Genomic DNA, 10,000 nt, shown 5'->3' with positions numbered 1-10,000 from the left:
GAAGAGAGATAGGAGAAGAGATTGGGGAGAGAGATAGGAGAAGAGATTGGGAAGAGAGATAGGAGAAGAGATTGGGAAGAGAGATAGGAGAGGAGATTGGGGAGAGAGAGGAGAAGAGATTGGGGAGAGAGATAGGAGAAGAGATTGGGGAGAGCGATAGGAGAAGAGATTGGGGAGAGAGAGGAGAAGAGATTGGGGAGAGAGATAGGAGAAGAGATTGGGGAGAGAAATAGGAGAAGAGATTGGGGAGAGAGATAGGAGAAGAGATTGGGGAGAGAGATAGGAGAAGAGATTGGGGAGAGAGATAGGAGAAGAGATTGGGAAGAGAGATATAAGATATTGGGGAGTAAAAGAGAGTGTTTCATTATGCCACAGGGAACAAGAACAGGTATAATCAGAAAGAGGAGAACAGAGCTGGGTAGAGGAGAGAGATATGAGAGAGGACAGACAGAAACACAGTACACTCCTAGAAATAAATGTGCTTTCTAGGGCCTAAAAGGGTTCTTCGGGCTGACCCCATAGGAATACCCTTAAAATAACCTTTTTTGATTGCTCTCTTGGTTCCAGATATAATCCTTTTGGGTTCCATGTAGAACCCTTTCTACAGACGGTTTTTACATGGAACCCAAAAGGGTTCTACCTGGAACCAAAAAGGGTTCTCCTACGGGACAGCCGAAGAACCCCTTTGGAACCTGTTTTCTAAGAGTGTACAGTACATGATAAAAGCTGTTGAGCGAGAGGACAGAGATCAAAGCTGTGTGGTATAATGTCATATTGTGGTCATGGAGAAGCAGTGACGCTGACTGTGACTAAGCATGTGTGTTATCTAAGAGCAGAGCACTGTGACTGGGCTTTAGCTATGGTGCAGCGAACGCTGGCTGACTGTAATGTACTCTGCTCTCTGCACAGACCACACTGACCATGTCTATGGATGAGATGGGGAGGCTCAGCGGACTGATTCTATCACAAAGAAATATGACACATATGTTTGACACCATAGGCAGACTGTGTGTTTATAACAGTGTTGTACTGGGTACGCATTTGCACTTATGTTTGGTGGTAAAGTACATTATGGTATGAGGCAAGTGTTGTTTTTTTGTGTGTGCACATGTGTTTGTGTGTGTGTGCATATGTGTGCATGAGTGTGTGTGTGTGTGTGTGTGTGTGTGTGTGTGTGTGTGTGTGTGTGTGTGTGTGTGTGTGTGTGTGTGTGTGTGTGTGTGTGTGTGTGTGTGTGTGTGTGTGTGATTGTGTGTGATGGTGTGTGTGATGGTGTGTGTGTGTGATGGTGTGTGTGATGGTGTGTGATGGTGTGTGTGATGGTGTGTGTGTGTGATGGTGTGTGTGATGGTGTGTGTGTGTGATGGTGTGTGTGTGGTGGTGTGTGTGATGGTGTGTGTGATGGTGTGTGTGATGGTGTGTGTGTGTGTGTGATGGTGTGTGTGTGTGATGGTGTGTGTGATGGTGTGTGTGTGTGTGATGGTGTGTGTGATGGTGTGTGTGATGGTGTGTGTGTGTGATGGTGTGTGTGTGTGATGGTGTGTGTGATGGTGTGTGTGATGGTGTGTGTGATGGTGTGTGTGTGTGATGTGTGTGTGTGTGTGTGTGTGTGATGGTGTGTGTGATGGTGTGTGTGTGATGTGTGTGTGTGTGATGGTGTGTGTGTGTGATGGTGTGTGTGTGTGATGGTGTGTGTGTGTGATGGTGTGTGTGTGTGTGTGTGTGTGGTGTGTGTGATGGTGTGTGTGTGTGATGGTGTGTGTGTGTGATGGTGTGAGATGGACTGTGGTAGCCTGTGAGATGTTTGGGCCAATACAGATACAGCCATAGCAGTGTTGTAATGGAGTCTGATGGAGGAGTGATATGTGATGAGTCCTGCTGAAACAGAACCGTTACCTCAGACACATCCCCCAACTCATCCACCGCCATTCCACCCCCTGACTTTTTACACGTTCCCATGGAAACCTGGTGATGATGGGGGGGGTCAAAATTGTTTAAGATTGTTTTGCAGCAGTAATTATGAATGGCATCTGTACCGCAGCACCCAGCCCAATCAACCCCTTTCTTTCAGACACTTGATCTGTCTGTGTGTGTGTGTGTGTGTGTGTGTGTGTGTGTGTGTGTGTGTGTGTGTGTGTGTGTGTGTGTGTGTGTGTGTGTGTGTGTGTGTGTGTGTGTGTGTGTGTGTGTGTGTGTGTGTGTGTGTGTGTGTGTGTGTGTGTGTGTGTGTGTGTGTGTGTGTGTGTGTGTGTGTGTGTGTGTGATGTGTGTGTGTGACCCTTTCAGTGCATAAAGAGGGGGCAGTTAGGTAAAAAGGCTTGTTGTCCTCGGCAACAGAGTGGGACAAACTAACAGCGTTGTTGCTATGGTGTCAGTGAGGTTCCAGTCACCTCAACTTCCTTCAGTAGACATGATGGGTGTCAGTATGAACAGCTGGCGTGTGTGTGTGTGTGTGTGTGTGTGTGTGTGTGTGTGTGTGTGTGTGTGTGTGTGTGTGTGTGTGTGTGTGTGTGTGTGTGTGTGTGTGTGTGTGTGTGTGTGTGTGTGTGTGTGTGTGTGTGTGTGTGTGTGTGAGAGACGCTGTGTGAGAGCTGCCATATGGTCCTGTCTCCAGGTGTCCATCTCCTTCACACTCCTCTTTATCTCTCCTTCATTCTCTCCCTCTTTCACTCTGCATCCCTCTCTCCCTCCCTGAGACCCCTCTATCCCTCCCTGCCTGAGATGAAAGCAGGGGAGAGAGGGATGCAGAGTGGAAGAGGGAGAGAATGAAGGAGCGATAAAGAGGAGTGTGAAGGAGATGGACACCTGGAGACAGGACCATATGGCAGCTCTCACACACACACACACACACACACACACACACACACACACACACACACACACACACACACACACACACACACACACACACACACACACACACACACACACACACACACACACACACACACAATACAGAGGCAGGGAGGGAGAGAATGAGGGAGAGAGGGGTCTCAGGGAGGGAGGGAGGGATAGAGGGGTCTCAGGGAGGGAGGGATAGAGGGGTCTCAGGGAGGGAGGGAGGCAGGGATAGAGGGGTCTCAGGGAGGGAGGGAGGGATAGAGGGGTCTCAGGGAGGGAGGGATAGAGGGGTCTCAGGGAGGGAGGGATAGAGGGGTCTCAGGGAGGGAGGGAGGGATAGAGGGGTCTCAGGGAGGGAGGGATAGAGGGGTCTCAGGGAGGGAGGCATAGAGGGGTCTCAGGGAGGGAGGGAGGGATAGAGGGGTCTCAGGGAGGGAGGGATAGAGGGGCCTCACTGTCTCTGTGTTAGACACAGGGCAACCTGACCTCACTGTCTCTGTGTTAGACACAGGACAACCTGACCTCACTGTCTCTGTGTTAGACTCAGGACAACCTGACCTCACTGTCTCTGTGTTAGACTCAGGACAACCTGACCTCACTGTCTCTGTGTTAGACACAGGGCAACCTGACCTCACTGTCTCTGTGTTAGATTCAGGACAACCTGACCTCACTGTCTCTGTGTTAGATTCAGGACAACCTGACCTCACTGTCTCTGTGTTAGATTCAGGACAACCTGACCTCACTGTCTCTGTGTTAGACTCAGGACAACCTGACCTCACTGTCTCTGTGTTAGACTCAGGACAACCTGACCTCACTGTCTCTGTGTTAGACTCAGGACAACCTGACCTCACTGTGTCTGTGTTAGACTCAGGACAACCTGACCTCACTGTCTCTGTGTTAGACTCAGGACAACCTGACCTCACTGTCTCTGTGTTAGACTCAGGACAACCTGACCTCACTGTCTCTGTGTTAGACTCAGGACAACCTGACCTCACTGTGTCTGTGTTAGACTCAGGGCAACCTGACCTCACTGTCTCTGTGTTAGACTCAGGACAACCTGACCTCACTGTGTCTGTGTTAGACTCAGGACAACCTGACCTCACTGTCTCTGTGTTAGACTCAGGACAACCTGACCTCACTGTCTCTGTGTTAGACTCAGGACAACCTGACCTCACTGTGTCTGTGTTAGACTCAGGGCAACCTGACCTCACTGTGTCTGTGTTAGACTCAGGACAACCTGACCTCACTGTGTCTGTGTTAGACTCAGGACAACCTGACCTCACTGTCTCTGTGTTAGACTCAGGACAACCTGACCTCACTGTCTCTGTGTTAGACTCAGGACAACCTGACCTCACTGTCTCTGTGTTAGACTCAGGACAACCTGACCTCACTGTCTCTGTGTTAGACTCAGGACAACCTGACCTCACTGTCTCTGTGTTAGACTCAGGACAACCTGACCTCACTGTCTCTGTGTTAGACTCAGGACAACCTGACCTCACTGTCTCTGTGTTAGACTCAGGACAACCTGACCTCACTGTGTCTGTGTTAGACTCAGGGCAACCTGACCTCACTGTCTCTGTGTTAGACTCAGGACAACCTGACCTCACTGTGTCTGTGTTAGACTCAGGACAACCTGACCTCACTGTCTCTGTGTTAGACTCAGGACAACCTGACCTCACTGTCTCTGTGTTAGACTCAGGACAACCTGACCTCACTGTGTCTGTGTTAGACTCAGGGCAACCTGACCTCACTGTGTCTGTGTTAGACTCAGGACAACCTGACCTCACTGTCTCTGTGTTAGACTCAGGACAACCTGACCTCACTGTCTCTGTGTTAGACTCAGGACAACCTGACCTCACTGTGTCTGTGTTAGACTCAGGACAACCTGACCTCACTGTCTCTGTGTTAGACACAGGGCAACCTGACCTCACTGTCTCTGTGTTAGACTCAGGACAACCTGACCTCACTGTCTCTGTGTTAGACTCAGGACAACCTGACCTCACTGTCTCTGTGTTAGACTCAGGACAACCTGACCTCACTGTCTCTGTGTTAGACACAGGGCAACCTGACCTCACTGTCTCTGTGTTAGACTCAGGACAACCTGACCTCACTGTCTCTGTGTTAGACTCAGGACAACCTGACCTCACTGTGTCTGTGTTAGACTCAGGACAACCTGACCTCACTGTGTCTGTGTTAGACTCAGGACAACCTGACCTCACTGTGTCTGTGTTAGACACAGGGCAACCTGACCTCACTGTCTCTGTGTTAGACTCAGGACAACCTGACCTCACTGTCTCTTTGTTAGACTCAGGACAACCTGACCTCACTGTCTCTGTGTTAGACTCAGGACAACCTGACCTCACTGTCTCTGTGTTAGACTCAGGACAACCTGACCTCACTGTCTCTGTGTTAGACTCAGGACAACCTGACAATCTGACGATGGGACGGACGCTCCTCGAGGTCATTTTGAATGAGGTCAGGGTGTTTCATAGAGAACTGTGTGTGTTTACCTGTAGCATCCTCCAGCGTGTGTTGAGATCATCCAGTCTGTCCAGGTTGGGTCGTGAGAGGACGAGGTCAGGAGGGCCGAAGGTAGAGGCCAGGTTGTTGACGTGACTCACATCGTCTTTGATAGGAGCTATCTCTGCCTGGAACGCCTGCAGCGAACACACAACACACGAACACACACACACACACACACACACACACACACACACACACACACACACACACACACACACACACACACACACACACACACACACACACACACACACACACACACACACACACACACACACACACACACACACACACACACACACACACACACACACACACACACACACACATTGAAGATGGATTGGTGGACCAATTACTGTACCTTCATACACTCCCTAGAGAACACACACGGTACCCCCTATACACTTTCATCAGCTGGAGAGATGTGTTCATTTGACCTCAGGAAGACTAGTGGTCACTAAGACATCAGCTGGAGAGATGTGTTCATTTGACCTCAGGAAGACTAGTGGTCACTAAGACATCAGCTGGAGAGATGTGTTCATTTGACCTCAGGAAGACTAGTGGTCACTAAGACATCAGCTGGAGAGATGTGTTCATTTGACCTCAGGAAGACTAGTGGTCACTAAGACATCAGCTGGAGAGATGTGTTCATTTGACCTCAGGAAGACTAGTGGTCACTAAGACATCAGCTGGAGAGATGTGTTCATTTGACCTCAGGAAGACTAGTGGTCACTAAGACATCAGCTGGAGAGATGTGTTCATTTGACCTCAGGAAGACTAGTGGTCACTAAGACATCAGCTGGAGAGATGTGTTCATTTGACCTCAGGAAGACTAGTGGTCACTAAGACATCAGCTGGAGAGATGTGTTCATTTGACCTCAGGAAGACTAGTGGTCACTAAGACATCAGCTGGAGAGATGTGTACATTTGACCTCGATCTGTTAAATTAGGGTGCATGTGTTTGTGTGTCTCTCACCTTGACTCTCTCTATCTGTTAAATTAGGGTGCATGTGTTTGTGTGTCTCTCACCTTGACTCTCTCTATCTGTTAAATTAGGGTGCATGTGTTTGTGTGTGTCTCACCTTGACCCTGTCGATGTGTTCAGGTAGTGAGTCTATGAGCAGGTCTCCTACAGGCTCCCAGGCCTCCTTCACCATCTCAGCCTGGCTCAGCCTCAGCTCCAGCTGGTCCTGGGCCTTCTGAAGCTCCAACAGCCTATCCAGAGCCAGCTCCAGCCTCCTCTGCCAATCAGCGGCCTCCTCGTTAAGCCCCTCCCACCCAGACGCCACATCCTCTGCTTCCTTTCGCAGGACACGCCCCACGTTCTGGGCACGCTCCTCTGGACTGATGTCTGACCAGACAGAAAGAAATGGTTTGATTCATTTTGGGTCCCCTCTGGGAAGGATCAGGTTTGATAGATATTAAGGAGTTATCGGATTGTATAATGACCTGACACAACAATCCTAATTTATACTAAGATTATAAACTACTTATAAAATTGAAATTCAAACTCTGGATTATTACTTTTTGAAAGTGATTTGGTTGTTTAATTTTCTTGATCAGCCCTAAATCCTTTCCAACCTCATCACATATAGGCTCAAACATCACTTAGATGGTTTAGCAAAAATAATCCCACACCTGAGGAAAACACATTGGAGCCCATTGAATTGAATAGCAGCAAGAGTTCAAGAGTTTCCCTCACTACGGGTTGCCAGGCAGTTGCTATGGCAAAGAGGTCACACTCAGCATGTTTGGGAACAACGGGAGCAGGCTGTTTAGTAAGGAACTGAAACAGCAGGGCATGGCGTCTTCTCATTTCTACACCTTTTATTGGAAAATGCTGATCTTAGACCACCAAAATAGTAGTGGAATAAAACTCCTGGGCTTACTGTTCCTCTGTTTTATAAACAGAACCCCGTGAGCCAATCACAGAGCCTGAACTGGCTGTCAAGTCAGCTGATGTTATGAACTTAGTCATAATCAGATGATGGTTAGTAGAGTTCTGCCCACTCAGGGAAACATGTCAGTCAGCTGATGTTATGAACTTAGTCCTAATCAGATGATGGTTAGTAGAGATCTGCCCACTCAGGGAAACATGTCAGTCAGCTGATGTTATGAACTTAGTCATAATCAGATGATGGTTAGTAGAGTTCTGCCCACTCAGGGAAACATGTCAGTCAGCTGATGTTATGAACTTAGTCATAATCAGATGATGGTTAGTAGAGTTCTGCCCACTCAGGGAAACATGTCAGTCAGCTGATGTTATGAACTTAGTCCTAATCAGATGATGGTTAGTAGAGTTCTGCCCACTCAGGGAAACATGTCAGTCAGCTGATGTTATGAACTTAGTCATAATCAGATGATGGTTAGTAGAGTTCTGCCCACTCAGGGAAACATGTCAGTCAGCTGATGTTATGAACTTAGTCCTAATCAGATGATGGTTAGTAGAGTTCTGCCCACTCAGGGAAACATGTCAGTCAGCTGATGTTATGAACTTAGTCCTAATCAGATGATGGTTAGTAGAGATCTGCCCACTCAGGGAAACATGTCAGTCAGCTGATGTTATGAACTTAGTCCTAATCAGATGATGGTTAGTAGAGTCTGCCCACTCAGGGAAACATCTCAGTCAGCTGATGTTATGAACTTAGTCCTAATCAGATGATGGTTAGTAGAGTTCTGCCCACTCAGGGAAACATCTCAGTCAGCTGATGTTATGAACTTAGTCCTAATCAGATGATGGTTAGTAGAGTTCTGCCCACTCAGGGAAACATGTCAGTCAGCTGATGTTATGAACTTAGTCATAATCAGATGATGGTTAGTAGAGATCTGCCCACTCAGGGAAACATGTCAGTCAGCTGATGTTATGAACTTAGTCCTAATCAGATGATGGTTAGTAGAGTTCTGCCCACTCAGGGAAACATGTCAGTCAGCTGGGACACTGCTGTGAAAAAGTATTGACCTCATCTCTGATTTTCTCTATTTTTGCACATTTTTGATACTGAATGTTATCAGATCTTCAACCAAAAACTGATATTAAATAAAGGGAACCTGTGTGAACAAATAACAAAAAACACCCAATTCCCCTGTGTGTGAAAAGGTAATTGCCCCTTTACACTCAGTAACTGGTTGTACCACATTTAGCTGCAATGACTCCAACCAAACACTTCCTGTAGTTGTTGATCAGTCTCACACATCGCTGTGGAGGAATTTTGACCCACTCTTGCATGCAGAACTGCTGTAACTCAGCTACATGTGTGGGTTTACAAGCGTGAACAGCTCATTTCAAGTCCTGCCACAACATCTCTATTGGGATTAGGTCTGTACTTTGACTAGGCCTTTCCAAAATTTCAAATGGGTTGTTTTTTTAAAGTCATTTTCATGTAGACTTGATTGTGTGTTTTGGATCATTGTCTTTCTGCATGACCCAGCTGTGGTTCAGCTCCAGCTCACAGACGGTTGGCCTGACGTTCTCCTGTACAATTCTCTGATACAGAGCAGAATTCACGGTCCCTTCTACTAAGGCAAGTAGTCTAGGTCCTGAGGCAGCAAAGCCTCCCCACAGCGACGTGTGAGACGGATCGACAACTACAGGAAGTGTTTAGTTGGAGTCATGGCAGCTAAAGGTGGCACAACCAGTTATTGAGTGTAAAGGGGCAATTACTTTTTCACACACAGGGGGCATTAGGTGTTGCATAAAATTGTTTGTGAAAGAAATTAATTAATCGTGGTGTTATTTGTTCACTCAGGTTCCCTTTATCTAATATTAGGCTTTGGTTGAAGATCTAATAACATTCAGTATTAAAAAAAGCAAAAGTAGGGAGAATTAGACCGGGGGAAACAGGTTCTCTCTGCACTGTATCTGGTCAGTTACATCAGCAGTAATGTTCATACGCATGTGTATTATAAGTAGGTAACAATGAGTGTTGGTGTCCGTGGGCAGGATGAGTGTATCTGTTGGTGTTTACCAGTGTGTGATGAGCAACCTTTCTTTAGACTCGCGTTAAGTCCATGAATTAATACCTAGGCTTTAGTTCAGCGGGCTAACAGTGTGTCCCACTCACCTCTCTGGACAGGCTGAGGCTCCCTCTCAGCAGGCAGCTCAGACAGGAAGATCTGAACCTGGTCCAGAGCCCCGTTAACCACCGGGCCCTTGGCCCTCAGATCTCTCCTGAAGCTCTGTAACACACACACAAATTCAAATCAAACGTCATCGATCACATGTTTGGTAAAGAACAGTAGACTAACAGTGAGAAGTCTTACTTACGGGTCCTTTTCCAACAACGCAGAGATAAAGATACAAAGTAGAAATAGTGACGAGAAATAAATAGACAGGAAATGACGAATAACAATAACATGCAGTATGTGTCTGAGTCCATGTTACAGTATGTGTCTGAGTCCATGTTACAGTATGTGTCTGAGTCCATGTTACAGTATGTGTCTGAGTCCATGTTACAGTATGTGTCTGAGTCCATGTTACAGTATGTGTCTGAGTCCATGTTACAGTATGTGTCTGAGTCCATGTTACAGTATGTGTCTGAGTCCATGTTACAGTATGTGTCTGAGTCCATGTTACAGTATGTGTCTGAGTCCATGTTACAGTATGTGTCTGAGTCCATGTTACAGTATGTGTCTGAGT

The 10,000-nt window shown here is 47.2% G+C and overlaps 1 protein-coding gene across 3 annotated transcripts in view; it reads right to left on the bottom strand.

The window, feature by feature from the left end:
* Nucleotides 1-10,000, bottom strand: part of LOC118382081 (dystrophin-like) — a 106,285-nt gene that overhangs the window by 72,847 nt on the left and 23,438 nt on the right. For all 3 annotated transcript variants that reach the window (XM_052505018.1, XM_052505019.1, XM_052505020.1), the window contains 3 exons: nucleotides 9,426-9,540; nucleotides 6,447-6,715; nucleotides 5,352-5,498 (listed from right to left, as the gene is read on the bottom strand). In XM_052505018.1, the coding sequence (XP_052360978.1) occupies nucleotides 5,352-5,498; nucleotides 6,447-6,715; nucleotides 9,426-9,540 (531 nt within the window). The remainder of the gene's footprint in view (nucleotides 1-5,351; nucleotides 5,499-6,446; nucleotides 6,716-9,425; nucleotides 9,541-10,000) is intronic.

This window comes from Oncorhynchus keta, unplaced genomic scaffold (genome assembly GCF_023373465.1).
Source record: "Oncorhynchus keta strain PuntledgeMale-10-30-2019 unplaced genomic scaffold, Oket_V2 Un_contig_2190_pilon_pilon, whole genome shotgun sequence".
NCBI classification, from domain to species: Eukaryota; Metazoa; Chordata; class Actinopteri; order Salmoniformes; family Salmonidae; genus Oncorhynchus; species Oncorhynchus keta.
Note: the sequence above shows the minus strand (reverse complement) of the source record. Positions and strands in the feature narration are given on the sequence as shown.